The sequence below is a fragment of the Delphinapterus leucas genome, chromosome 7 (assembly GCF_059928025.1).
Source record: "Delphinapterus leucas isolate spDelLeu-1000000601 "Yukka" chromosome 7, BTC_Dleu_Yukka2, whole genome shotgun sequence".
In the NCBI taxonomy this organism is placed as follows: Eukaryota; Metazoa; Chordata; class Mammalia; order Artiodactyla; family Monodontidae; genus Delphinapterus; species Delphinapterus leucas.
The window spans coordinates 25,478,272-25,493,073 of record NC_143135.1 but is presented as its reverse complement, the minus strand read 5'-3'; the positions used below and the strand labels follow the sequence as shown (position 1 = coordinate 25,493,073).

Here is a 14,802-nt window from a genome sequence, read left to right as displayed (position 1 = left end):
TTGTACAACCTTATGAATATACTAAAAGCCACTGGATTGAATACTTTGAAATTAAGAATTTGTGAATATCTCAATTTTCAGAAACTGTATTTTCCAATTGTTTATTGTTACTATGTAGAAATACAATTGTTTTTTTACTTATTGACCTTGCATCCTATGATCTTGCTAAATTCAATTATTAGTTCTACTTTTTAAAATAGATTCCTTAGGATTTCCTATGACATAAACATGACATTCACAAATAAACATAGTTTTATTTTTTTCTTTCTGTTTTCCTCACCTTATTGCTCTGGCCGAACCTCCAGTATGATGTTGAGAAGAATGGTGTGCCTGAGAGTTTGAAAGCAAATGTAGTAAATGTTAGCATTTATGAAATGTTAGTGAATGATACAGGATATGCTTTGTATTATTCTTTATTCTACTCCATGTCCAAATAAAAAGTTAAAAAATAATTGAAAACTATGTGCCAAGCACTGTTCCAAGCACATACTGTTATTTAATTCTCTTAATACCTTTATGAGGCAGGTATTATTACTAAGTAATAATTTTACAGGCAGGTATTATACAGAAAAGGAGGCTGAGGCACAGAGAAGGTAAGTAGTCTACGCAAGTTCACACAGTAAGCAGCAGAAGCAGTATTTGAGTGAATGTAGCCTGGCTCCAGAGTCTATGCTCTTAAGCATTATGCTATTCTGTCTCTCCAAAGAGTATATCTTTAGTTTTTATTTGGGGGGTGGGGGTGGGCATGTAAGCTTTTGTTAGGAAGGACTACAGTTTTGTTTTGTTATGTTTTTTTAAAGACCCCAGCCCACTTGTTTCACCCTTGTATCATAACTTCTTTGGAAATGTCCAAGTTCTGACCTCTTGAACATGTTTTCAAGATGTAGCTTCTAGCACTTTTAGCAACATTCTTTCCTTCACTCTGCCTTGTCCCCTTAGCCAATCCATAGCTGATAGGAGAAGATTCAGTAACTAAGACTTGGGACAGCTCATACATACAAATTTAAATCACAACACTAAAATTAAGTAGTTATATCAAACAATAATATAAGACATGTTCCCCCCAAAGCAGAACAATTTGGGCGCAGGTAGTTTAATTGGGAGGGAGCAAGAATGACAGTGAAGGGAGAAAGGCAGGACAGGAGAACAAACCAAAGGGCATATTATCAAAGTTGCTGTTGTCGGCAGCAGGGGCTCACTTCTATAAGGACCACTCTCTGAGAAGGATGAAAAATTCCTCCTATAACAGCCCACCTGGAAGCTGGGAGGCTGGACATCCATTCTCCATTGATTGAGGATTTCTCCTGATGGGGAAATACAAACTCCCCTGCATTCTGGGGAGCTCCAGTGATGCCCAAGAAAGCAGAATGCAGAAAGATGCATGGCAGGGTCTTGGGGTAGGCTGCTATGCACACAAGGTAAGTCAGCACTGTCGATGTGATGTGGGCACCAGAGGAGTCTGCTACAACATGTCATGACCAATGCTCCCTCTGAGTTTTTAACGTTGTGAGCAAGCAGCCACGTTACATGAGTAGCAAAAAAAGATGAGTATGCATAAAAATAATAAAACTAGGATAATGAATAGTCTGTGGTTACTTTCAAAAATGTTCTCTATGAGTAGAGGGGGTGTGTGTGTGTGTGTGTATGTGTGTGTAACTCTATAAAGAGACTGAATTTCAATTTCTCCCTTGAACAGAGAAACAACTCATGGAAGCAGAAGAAACTTGAAGACACGTTGAGCAAGAGACTATAAGTTTCCCTAGACTTTGCAGAAAATTGTTAGAGGGTTTTGGACTTCCACGTGATGTTTGAGCCTAATGTATCTGGATCTTAAGTAACGGAGAAATCCCATTTGACAAAATTGAATCTGATACCAGGTAATGATACGCTTAGTAGTTAATATACATATACTAACATTAACATGCACAACAATTAGGTGAAGTCTAGATCTCTCCCAACAAGCTTCCTTTACCACCACCATATCTGGGGCTTTGTGATAAAGGGAACAGAGAAGCAACAAGAGAAGGGAGAGGATATAAACCAGCTATGCAGGGGGATTTCTGCTCAGGCAGAGTGTGCTTTAGTGCCCTACTCTTAGGCCATAGATGACAAACTGGAGGCTTCAGAACACATGCTCTACCACCCTTGGTTTGAGGTTCAATCCTCCAGCTGCAAAACCTCTGGAAGATATTTGCCTCAAGTTGTGTTTGCAAACAACCAGAAAAGGAGTATAATAGGACTGTCTTAAGTAGTGGAATATTGTTTTCTTTTTGTTGTTGTTGTTGTTGGTGGTGGTGTGTATGTGTGTAAACCTATGAAGGGACTGTACTTCTCATGTTGATACACTGATGTTCCATCCAGGCTGAAGATGTGGAATGGGGTGGGACTTTAGGAAGGGCAAGGGAATGTTTTCCATAGCTTTGATCATTTACTCCCTGTTTAAGAGGTTCACATGGCTCCTTATTGTGAGGAATTATACTAAAGTAATTAAATGTTTGGGTATTGGGCCAAATATGGCACTATTTGAACATCAAAATAAATAAATATGGTAACAGATTATAATCCTGTGATCAAGGACTCCCAAGACCACCCTGTATTCAATGATTTGCTATAAGAACTCACAAGGCAGTCAAGTTGTTATACTGATGGTTACAGTTTGTTGCAATGAAAGGATACAGATTAAAATCAATAATGGAAGAAGGCACAGAGTATAGAGTCTAAGGGAGACCAGGTGCAGCTTGAAGTTGTGTTCTCCCAGTGGAGTGCTGTGGACATTCATCACATGATGTGTTGCCAACCAGGGAAGCTCACCTGAGCCTTGGTGTCCAGGGTTTTTGTTTTTTGGGGGGGGAGGTTGATCACATAGGCATGGCTGACTCCCTGGTGGCTGACCTTAATTCTCTAACCCCTCCAGTGGTCAAGCTGATACTGTGTGGTCCAAAGCCCCCACCATAAATCACATTGTTAGCATAGCTATCTAGTGTGGTCCAAGGCCTTAGGTAAACAAAACCACTCTTAACAGGCAGGATATTTCAAGTGCTTAGAAGTTATGGCCCTGGAGCCTGGCAAGGGCCAAACCTTTCTTTGGAATACACAGGGTTTGGACAACCTGAACCTGCTAAGTTATTTCTATACTGCACAAATCCATTGAATAAAAAAATTCATGAATCTATACCGAAATAAAGATAGGTAGATAAATAGGGGATAAAGAAAAGTTCCTTCTTGTAGAAGAATGATAACAAATTATTATAGAAGAAAGGATGGAGTTACAAAAATTACAATTTGGTAACCATAATAATAATTGATTTCATCAAGAATCATCAGTGGATATGCTGTAGTGAGCTGATTTGTGGTTCCCCAAAAGCCGTGTCCATCTCCTAATCCATAGAACATGTGAATCAGACCTTATTTGGAAGAAGGGTCTTTGCAGATGTCATTAAGTTAAGGATCTTGAGATGAGATCATCCTGGATTACCCGGGGGGGACTCTAAATCCAGTGACAAGTGTTCTTATAAAGGACAGATGAGAAAGACATCCAGAGGAGAAGGCAATATGAAGACAGAGGCAGAAACTGGAGTGAGGTAGCCGATTCAAGAAATGCCACCAAAAGCTGGAAGAGGCAAGGAAGAATTCTCCCCTAGAGCCTCCAGAGGGAGCACACATGCAGACATCTTGATTTAGGGCTTCTGTCCTCCAGAATTTTGAGACGATAAATTTCTATGGTTTTAAGCCACCCAGTTTGTGATAATTTGTTGCTGCAGCCACAGGAAACTAATACAGATACTAAAACCAGTGGTGAAGGAATGATGCTTCAGGAGTTTACAGTCTTAAAGTACCCACAAAACATTAATTATAAAAGAAAACCTAGCAACTCTTTAGTGGAGATACCTGGCAGTAGCACTTGAACCAAGCCTATTGGGTTCTGGAGTCAAACATAGCTGGTTTGAAGCTCCACTTGCACTCATCAATTTATATTAGTTTATATGATTTGGGCAGTTAATGTCATTAAGCCTCAATTTCCTATAAAATGGAAATAATAGTGACCAACACCCACATTGTAAGGATATTTTGAAGATTAAATGAGGTAAACCATGCAAAGCCCATAGCACAGGACCTAGCACATATGTATTTGATACATATTGGTTATTCTTGCCCACCCACCTCCCCCAGCAAAAGCAGCTGGACTTTATTGCAGGGAAGCTACAGAGGAGCAGGGCAAGTGAAGGTCTCTGCAGGAACCCCCATCACTGAGCAGGATTGCCAGGTCTTATATCTGTCTGGAAGGCAGGAGAGGATCAGAGTTGTGTCTACGTTGGTCCATCCTGCAGGCTGGAGGCCCAGGCCCTCACTACTTGGAGCCAGGGTAGGAAACGGCCTTACCTGTTTTCCCCAGGGTCTACAGCAGAGTGTCTACGCTGTGCTCAGAGTTGATGCAGACCTTCTTGTTGGGCAGGTCAATGTCAAACTGAACTCCTCCCAGCTCATTGACAACCTGAGTGACTGCATTAGAGCAGCCTTCACAGGTCATGTCCACAGAGAACTCGTGCTTTGGCATGACTGAGGAAGTGATGGCAGTGGCGTTGGTGATGCCTCCCCCGCTCTACATATTGGTTATTCTGATGAGAAGAGCTATCATCCACAGAGACAGGTGTAAATTTCCTGTAATCTACTCGGGGAGATAAAAGATATCACTCAATGATAGACTTCATGATCAGGCCACACCCCTGTCTTTCCAGCTCATACTTAAACTGTGCTTTATCCCCAGATCTCTTGGTCTCTAGTCATTCAACCTGGCTTCTTCCAGACCCCTATCAGCTAAGCCAGTCACCAGAGTTCAAGAGGTCATCCATATCTGTAGTTAGACCCTTCCTCTACATACAAAATTGATGATCAAGTAAGTTTCTTGAAGTTCTCCTCACTGGGAGGAATGTGACTCATCACTGTCTTTCAGTGACACCTGTGGTTTCCAAAGAATCAGGCTTAAATGCAGCTCTTCTGACTCCATTGCTGTCACCCTGGAGGGTATGATAGGCAAGAGAGAGAGCAGCCAAAGATGACTGGTATGGTCAAGCCTCAGAGAAAATGATAGTGGGACTTACTTCATTTCTGATGTTTTAATTTCTGATGTTGACCTAAGAGACTGAAATGAGTTCTCTCCTGGCAAAGACAGGGCTTATAGTTCCCCCTCCCAATGCCAGAGGAGAAAGGAAAAATGGAAAATTAAGGCCCCCTCCCTTAACCAACCTACTTCCCACAAAACTTGACCTTCTTGTATCTTTCTAATTAATGGTTGGTCTATTTGTAACATTGGAATATATAGAGTTACTGACTACATTTCTAATCAGTTAACCCTAAACTCTGCATTTCCCCACAAGCTAATAAACAAGGCTGCCTCAGTGGAGATAGAGTTCCATTACTCCCTCCCCCAAGTGATTGCCTCTATCACCTTAAAACAAGCTGAACCCTGGGCTTCAGTTTCATCAACAACAGAATGAGGGTGATGAACTACTCCAAGTTTCCTACCAGTTGAAATACTCAGTGATTTTTTAATGGGATGGAAGGAAGGTTGGGAAATGCGGGGAGAGTGTTCATGGACATTTTCTAAGGCATCACTAACTTCTAGTCAATAAACTCAGAAGGAAGTGAAGATGGGAGTGGGGGAGGAGGAAAGGCTCTTTTAAGTGGAGGGTCTCAATTCATCTTGCAACCAAATTGTCTTTGTTTGTTTCTAGAAAGGAGTATGTAAATGATTAAATGGAATTTCTGAATGGGTATTTTAAAAATGCTATTTGTATTTATTCATTCAATAAATATGTATTTAGAGCCTAATATAATGTCAGGAGTAGTGGTAAGTACTGAGGATACGAGGATGAATTAAACACAACTCCTGCCTTTAAGGAACTCATGATCTGTGAGGGAAAGGGGCAAATACACAACGAATTGCAATGCAACAAGACGGTGTTAAATATAATAAATATAATAAGCACCATAGAGCAATTGAAAAGGAAGCAATTGGTTTTGCCTTGGAAAGTTGGGGAAATGTCATGGAAGACATAACAGTCGACCTGGATAAGTTCCGTAGGCAAAGACTGGAATGAACATTTTTACTTAAAACAAGAACAACAAGGCTCATTGTAGACTTTTGAGGCAGTCTAGATCAGACTTAAACAGCGTGGTTGGGGATTATTTGAAAGAGAACATGAAAAGTTTGCAGTGTTGGGAGTATATTTTCAGTAGGGAAGAAGACATTCTTCAGATAATGCCATCAATTTTACCGAAAAGATTTTATGATGTTATTTTGTAGACATGTTGTACCATTGGAAATATACTTGCATTGACTTAGGATAAACTAGGGAAATTTCACTTAATGGGCAAAGGAACATCATATATGGTGACAGAGTAATATTATTTTTAAAATACTCCCTACTTCGCTGTATAGTAGAAACTAACTCAACATTGTAAAACTATACCCCAATAAAAAATAAAAATAAATAAAATTTACTGTTAAATAAATAAAATACTAAAATTTCCCCTTAATATCTTTTCTCTGATTCATGTGACATAAACAAACTACATAATGGTGTGAGGGACTATAAAGGTTTTATTGCCACTTGTTTGGTATTGCCTGCATAACTCATTCTGAGTACCAGTTGTGGGTATCAAACTAAGTGCCATAAAACATATCATGCCACTCCACTTCCTACACCTTCCATACAGCCAAAACTTTAGTGCTCACAAAAATACTTATAAATGAATAGTTAGTAGTGAAAAAAATTTTTTTTTGTTTTATTTAGATTACAGATCTCCAGTCTGCAATAAGAAAAGTAAATGTTGTAAGGAAGATTTATGTTACTTCTCTGCAGGATCTCATATTATCTGGCAAATTCCTTCCCCAAAGAAAACCACTTTTCAAAGATATCCTCAGTAAATGCATACTTGGATTAACATAAAATTGGCAAAGTCACTTGTGTCCACACATTTGAATTCATTTGTAAATAACGACTACTCACTTCCTTGCTTCCCCACCCCGGACCAAACTCCAAGCATCACAGGTGCCGAAAGACTTACAAAAAGGAATGAATAGGAACAAAAGGATGTAGGCGCCAGGAGGAAAACAGAATCTCCCAGAACAAAATTAATCTCAGAAGGAATAGCAGATCCAATACCAGGTATTACCGAAGTTTAAACTGCTTTTTAAATGGTGAGATAATGCATCAAATTTATTACTTCTACTATGCCTGTCTGATTTGCTTAACCTTTAAGTCAGGCTTATCTTGAGGGATAGATTTCTCTGCTAAGCACATAAATAGGTGTTAAACCTGTATTGATTTTTTAAGGGTGGTGGTCAATAAACTTTACGGTTTTTTTAAACTTTTACTTTATGCCTTAAGGACCAAATGATGATTTCTATGATCCCGAAGTTTCACTACTCGTGAGTTACTAAAGAAACACAGCTCTGACATACACTAGAAGAACCGCAAATAATCTTTAATTTACCCCCCACCAAACAGCTTGGAGGTCTGACCGGAAATGTCTGGGTAGAGTCCTGCTGAAGTTCCAAGTCTCAAACAAAAAGTCCAACACAACGTGTGCACAGTGAGTTTAAATTTATGGTAATTAAAGTCATCCAGATGGTAGCTGCATTAATCAATGAAGAGGCAGTATTTATCTTGGGACAGACGATTCTGAAACCCAGAATGAGAAAAATCGCCAAGGAGGGGGTGGGGACAGTTAATAAGAGCCCCTGGGAAAAGTCCTTCAACTAGGATTGGAAAATAATACGTTTGAATTGGAATCTTTTTGAATGTAAATCTCCCCTAACAGCAGGAAAAGGGTCCTCTAGCCCACCAAGCTTTGGGCAGGAAGGGAGTAAACGGAACTGTAAAACAGCCCGCTCAGCTGTTTCTGGTTTGGGACGAGGAGCAGAGAAAGGAATCGCGATGTGGGAACTGAGTATTTGTATCGCTCAAAATAACTCGAAGGGTCAAATAACGAAGTCCAGGCAAAGCGCTGACAAGCCTCCCCCTCTGCAGCACCCTGCGCTGGGTTTCCGTTCAACTTCCCCTCCCTCGCGAGGACTAACGGCAGGCGCGGCCCCTTCCCACGCGGGGCGCGGCGAGCGCGGACAGCTCCCCTTGGAGCAGACGAGGGCGGGAAGTCCGCGGCCCGTTGGGCTAGGGCTGGCGGGCGCCCCTCCGCGTTCCCGGAGCCGGCTGGGCCGGACAGGCCTCAAGCCTTCTCCGCCCCGGCTGGCCTTCCAGAGGCGGCGGTGGCGGCGGAGGCCTCACGGGCCGGCCGCCTGGCCCGCGAGTCGCGGGCGCGGGGCGCCGAGGGGAGGCGGGGCGAGGCCGCGGGGCGGAGGGGGGCGGGAGGTGCATCCTGGGAAATCCACCAACATGGGGCGCCTCGACCGCCGCCGCTGCCGTGAGTCCCGGCCGCGGATGCCGCCGCTTCTCTGACGCCCAGCTGGGGTCTCGCCGCGCACCGCGGCTCGGGTTTCCCCGACACAAACCGGCCAGCGCGCCCTTCACCCGTCCGCCCGCCGGGGCCATGTGAGGGGGCCAGCTCCCTCCGCCGCCGCCGCCGCCGCCGCCTCCTCCTCCTCCTCCTCTTCCTCCCCCCGCCCCCTCCCTCCCCTCCCGCCCCCCTCTCGCTGCGCCCTAGAGGAGCCCCCGCTGCTGCCCGCCCTCCCTACGCAACCCCCACGATGGACAGGAACTACGCGACCTCCGGCTTCGCCGACCCGCCGCCGCCGCCCGCACCCCCCGCCGCCCCCGCCAACGCCACCGCACAACCCCCCGCCCCCGCCTGGGCCTACGAACCCCGAGCCGCGGCGGTCGCCGCCGCCTCCAGCAGCAGCTGCAGCAGCGGCAGCAGCCCCAGCCTCAAGGCCAGGTAGGGAGGGTGGGCGGCGGGGTCGTGGTGAGCCAGAAAAGGCCAGGGATGCGTTTGGGGCCTTCGCCCCTGTGCAGCCCCGCCCAGGGGTCCGGGCCGGCTGGGAGCCCTCCGCTCGTCTCTTCGCCCTAGCCCTGGCCGGGAGAGACGGCTGAGGACTCCTGTGGGGTGGTCTCGGGGTGGGTGCGGGCTGGTCGGGGACCGTGGGTAAAAGGGAGGGTTGGGCGGGAGTCGTGGGTCCCCGTCACCTCCGGGGTCCGGGCTCTCACATGGTGAAGTTTGGGTTCGTGGCTGAACTCGGCGATCAGGGAGACTCGGGACTGGTTCCGGGGGTACGAGGGGGGCGCTGAGGGGTTCGGGGCAGTGACATTCCATTGTATTGGAACCGACAATGTGGTCTTGGGGGCCCCGGCGGTGAGTGTGAGGGTGGGGGAGGCGGGAGAGGAAGAGGCGCGGAGCTGCGTCCCTGACATTGGGGGACCCGGGAGGGCTGTGCTGCGGGAGAACCCCGGGGGCGTGGGCCCTAGGAGGGGGCCCGTTGGGGCGCGAACGCTGCTCCGTGGCTGGGTGACATATGTTTGCGGTGGTGGCCAAGATGAAGCTATTTCTCGTATACAGGTTCAAAGTTACTCTTGGGTGTCCTCCTCTTTTAACAACAGCAGGAAGTATGGAATCTCTCTTTGCCTTGGGGTGACTAAAGTTGGGAAGAAATTGGAGGTGAGGGGCGGTCGGTGAAGGCCATAAAGGTTGAAGAACAGAAGCATGCTTCTCCATCTCGGTTTCTGAAGCCCCGGTTCATTATGTAGCGTGGGGTTCAAGAGTTCATCTTTGCTCCAGCATGACCAAGGGAATCCAAAATGTTGACTCTTACTAGATATTTAAGCTCGCGGGAAATGTGTAGTAGTGCCACACTGTGAAACGTGAAACGGTCCATTTGAATGATAACTGGAAGGCGTGGTTTGGTTTGGACCATTCGGGAGCGGGGTGTTTTAAAGACACCTCTGCCGAACAATGAAGAATCTGGTAGGTGCAGCTTCTGATTACAAGGACCAGGGAATCCTGGGTTGCTAATGACTTCATCCTCAGCTACCAACAGGAAGCTTCGTGGTTTTATGATCTCATCAGATTTCTTTATTATTGTCACAACAGAAGTGAACTTTTTTTTTTTTTACTTTATAACAGTATTCTAGGTTATCTTCTTTGTTTTTATAAAAGTTCCACGTTCATGATTTGGAAAATATGTGCAAAGAGTAGCTGGTCTTTGTCTTAGATAGTACCTTGGGGTGTTTGTGAGAGAATGAGAAAAAATTTGTTCAAGAAAAGGGAAGTACGCTTTCTTAGAAAATTTTAGGTCCTTTGTTTAAAAGAGATGGGGTTAAAAAAATAATGTGATGTGCCAATTTGGAGCTAAATACTTAAATGCTGAGACTTTTCAGAAATAGTCATAACTTTGTATTATATACAGTTAAGACATTTTAAGGAGTTTTATGAAAAATGTATGGCACTTTTCCCTTTTTTTGTTTTTTTGGGGGTTTTTTTGGTGGTAATTTGACTATCATTTTTTAAGTAGCTTTTGCATCAAATACCATAATTTACAAGTTAAAATTACTTTCTCTTCAGGGAACAGCAGTGATAGGTATTTGTGCAGCATATTTTATGTTTTAAATGACAACTGTTTTATTAGGTACATGAAACAAATGCTATCTAGTTATTTCTGTTATTTCTTTTAGCAGAATACTTCTGAGTCAAGAAACTAAAATCTACTTGTCATATTTTCCAAATGTTATTTATCAAAGTAACAAAGAATGACTTCCCAAACACATTTGAAAACAGTAAGTAGATTTATTTGGAACACATAATCTAAAAGGGATTTATTTTCTGTTTATTGGAAATTACTGATTCTTAAATGCTAAGCCCCTCCCCTCTTAAAATATATTTTGGGGTGGAGTTAGCTAAATTATAGCATAGAAAATGCAGGCTTTCCCCCTCCCCCATCAACTTGCTTTGTTAACATCTTGTGTTAGGATCAGGCCATCTGTACAGGGCTACACACACTTCTTAATTGTACCTCATTTTATTCCTCAAACTGTGATGTCCTCGCTCATTTCAGTTCTATAAAAAATACTGAATCTGAAATATGCCCTTTAAGTATTCTGTGCTTTCAGGAGCCTACTCATATTTTTGTAACATTTTAAAAAGCTGTTTCATAATTTGTGTATCAGTTGAATATTTTTGTTCCCCCTTTTGGCAGTTTTTCTTGAAGGTGGAAATGAATACTAGTTGTGATGACGTAGTATGGATACTTATCCGTAAGGAGTTAGCCTCTCACCTTGTTTCCCGTAACCTATTCAGAAACTAACAGATGGTAATGACATTCAGTTGTTACTGACATGGGATCTTACATCCTACCTTATGTCTTTACTTGGTCCTGAAATGAAACATTTTCATCAGTTGATAGGAAACAGCATAGTAAACAATTTTTTGGTATAACAGCTCCATAAGGTATTAGGTATTTCCATTGTTTTAACAATTGAAAAATAAAGCGCTAATGGGAAAACTCAAGCATTTTATTGATACCTTAAATAGAGTGTATAGAGAGATTTCTGAATGTTTCTAAAATAGTGCTTAGTACGTATATGGAAGTTCAGAGATGGGACCTGGTCATATATCGATAAATCTCCATTTATTTGGGATCTTCTCAGTTTCAGGGACCAAATGAGCATATCTTTGCCTATCACCATGTGGTTGGAAATACTCTTTATGGGGCTAGTTTAAATACAATAAATACCTCTCCATGCTTTTGGAAATAAGATGATCATCAGAAAGCTACAGACCTGCACCTTTTCTCTCCCTGACATTTGTATCTTGTACAGAACAGGAAGAGACAGACTGTTTCATCATGGTGATGATACATGTTGTGTTTAGTCACACCAGAAAGTGACTAAATGGAAATATTTTGTTTTAAAATAGAATTATATTTGCTTTTTGCCTTTTTGACTTGAAACAGCCTTTTTTTTTTTTGCCACCAGTTTTTAGAATTTCCTAATACATAAGTTCTTTCTGATTATAGTATGAATGTGCAGTGAGTGTGAGAGGTACCCTTCCGTAAAAGAAAACAATGATTAGCTTCTCTAAAAATGGTCAGCTACTATATTGAGGACTTTTTGAGTAAGTTTTAAATCTAACGTTTCCCTCAAGGCTTTTGTAATGAGACCTGTAAGATCACAATTTATAAGGAGTAGAGACAATCCCAAATTAGTGAAAGATTATAAACTTCTGTTGTTCAGAAAGTATTTTCCCATAAAAGCAATGTTGTAATAGTAGCTATCATTTACTGACAACTAATTTGTGCTAGCTACTGTTTTAAGTGATAAACACCCACACTAGTTTATTTAATCCTCACAGTAGTCTTTTGAGGTAGGTATTATTTTTACCTTCTCTTTTAAGAATTGGAAACTGAGGCATTGTGACATTAATAAACTTAGACCCACGTAGCAAGTAAGTAGTGGAGCTGGGATTTAAACCTGGGCATTGTGGATCTAAAGCCTGCATGTTTCATTACTGTACTGCACTACATCATGGTAAGATAGTCTAATGCTGTAATCTACCTAAGTAATGGGTTAATGACCTTTTGTAACTGGCCTGGAAACCTAACATCATTAATATCCTTATTTCAGTGTTCTTTATCACCACTGTCCGTTTGTTTTCCTGATTGAAACATGCTTCCTTTCACTTCCATAGCACTGTCTATTGTGGTTTTCCTCCTTTCTGGCCCACTGCTTTTTCCTCTTCCTCACTAGTTCTTACTCTTCTATCTCCACATGTTGTTTCCTTGGGGCTTGGGATTGATAGGATTTCTTGTCCATTCTGTGCTTTCTCCTGAGGATATCACATCCATGCCCGTTACTTTAAATACCATCTCTGGAGATGCCCATATATGTGTCTAAAGCCCAGACCTCTTCTGAGCACCTAATCGCGTATCCATCTACCTCTTTGAGCTTTTACTTGGGTGTATAGCGAGAATCATTAGTGATGAACTCATACTTTCCCCATCCACCCCACCTCTGCTTGTCTAGTGAGTCCTTTCTCAGTAAGTCGCACCTCTGTCCACCTAGCTTCTCAGGCCACAACCTGAGAGTTGGGTGTGCTCAGTCACCAAGCCTTGCTATTTTTTTTTTATCTCTTAAATATATCTTGAAATTGTCTACTGTCTGTTTCTACTGCTCCACCCTGATCCAAGCCATTATTTTTCACTTGGATAACTAAGTAATCTTAAACCTTTTCTTTCCTTCCTTCAATTCATTGTTTTATTTTTTTATTCTTTATTTTTTTATTGAAGTCGAGTTGATTTACAAAGTTGTGGCAATCTCTGCTGTACAGCAGGGTGACTCAGTTCTACACATATATGTATATTGTTTTTTAAAATATGAATTGGATATAGTTCCCTGTGCTTTACAGTAGGACCTTATTGTTTATCCATTCTAAATGTAATATTTTTCATCTACCAACCCCAAATTCCCAGTCCCTCCCTCTTCCTCCCCCCCCTTCAATTCACTCTCTTCATAGCATTCAGAGTGAGTTTTAAAAACACAGATCTACCAGTTTGATCGTGTTGCTCCTTTGCTTGAAACCTTTCCATTGCTACTCCTACACCTTAAGGTCAAGTTTTTAAAAATCTGGAATGTGCTGTGTATGGCCCTGCATTTACTGGCCAATCTAAAATTCCTTGGATCATCCTAAATTCCTTTCTACCTTAAAACCCTGATACGTGCTGTTACCTCCACCTAACTAATTCTCACCCCTTCCCTACCTCCCAACCTGACTTCTTAAGGTATTTCCTGTTAGAAACCTCCTGCCTTTCACCCTCGGCCCCCTGTTACTTTGAGCAATGGTATATGTTTACTGTGCTTCCACAAAATTCTTAGAAATATAACTACATACTTATATGCTATTTATGTAATAGATACCTTCCTCTTTAGAATGGAAGTTCTTTGAAGGACACTATCTGTTTTGCCTGCTGCTGTATACCTGATACTTAACTCTAGTGTCTGGCACATAATATGTGCTTAATACATATTTATGACATGAAAGCCAGAACTCTGCTTTAGTGTGGGAATTGAAAGCCCTTCTTTTCCTTGCTGCAGTCTCTAGTACCATTCCCCATCTTCCCCTGCTACCCTGTAGGAGGGACCAGGATGTAGGGTTTAGGGCATTTGTGATTGTCCTTGGAAGTATGGAGATGTAGGCTGCTGCTTGCTTGCTGCCTATCCTTGCCATGCTCTCTGGGACAATTTGAGTACTAAAATGTGTATAGCAAAACACAGTCCAGGATTTTTCTTTCATTCATTAAACAAATATTTGAGTGTCCACTATATACAAGGCACTGTTGCCTTTATCAAGTATTATATTTCTTCAGTGAAAGCTTGAGAAATCAAATGGCAAACATTCATTCACTCATTAGAATGTACTGAGCATCTCTGAGCTTCTGTTACTAAGCTAAGTTCTACAGGGTACCATAAAGATGAAAGAGACACTGTCCTGCCTCTGAAAGAACTTGTGATCCAGTAGATGGAGTGTAACCTTTAAAAATTGTGAAATAGTATATTATACACCTGTAACATATAGGTGTAATATAATATTGTACATCAACTATACTTCAATTAAAAAAAAAACACACAACAAAACTTGTAATCCAGAAGGGTGACAGGATGATATACTTGCTGCCTCTCTACTTGTCTTCTAAATGTTGGAGTGCCCTTCAACAAGTGACACTTGGAGCTCCATCCTTTTTCTTCTCTTTCAACTCACCCTCGGTGAAGTTGCCATATATATTAAAAGATTTTCAAATTTATATCTCTAGATTCATATCTAGGTATCTTCCTGTCATCTCCATTTGGATATTGAATA

At 42.2% G+C, this 14,802-nt stretch overlaps 1 protein-coding gene and 1 pseudogene across 12 annotated transcripts in view; one reads left to right on the top strand and one right to left on the bottom strand.

Annotated features, from left to right (window-relative positions):
* The first annotated feature begins 1,750 nt into the window (after positions 1-1,750).
* Positions 1,751-14,802, top strand: part of QSER1 (glutamine and serine rich 1) — an 84,593-nt gene continuing 71,541 nt past the window's right edge. For 4 of the 12 annotated variants that reach the window (XM_089914973.1, XM_089914971.1, XM_089914972.1 and 1 more), the window contains exon 1: positions 8,687-8,895. In XM_089914973.1, the coding sequence (XP_089771099.1) occupies positions 8,708-8,895 (188 nt within the window). In that variant the 5' untranslated portion in view covers positions 8,687-8,707. Of the gene's footprint in view, positions 1,878-5,554; positions 7,597-8,390; positions 8,425-8,686; positions 8,896-10,625; positions 10,728-14,802 lie in introns of those variants that run through there. The other 8 variants (XM_089914976.1, XM_089914974.1, XM_089914975.1 and 5 more) reach the window with 8 other exon arrangements.
* On the bottom strand, positions 4,349-5,921 carry LOC149748707 (copper transport protein ATOX1 pseudogene; annotated as a pseudogene).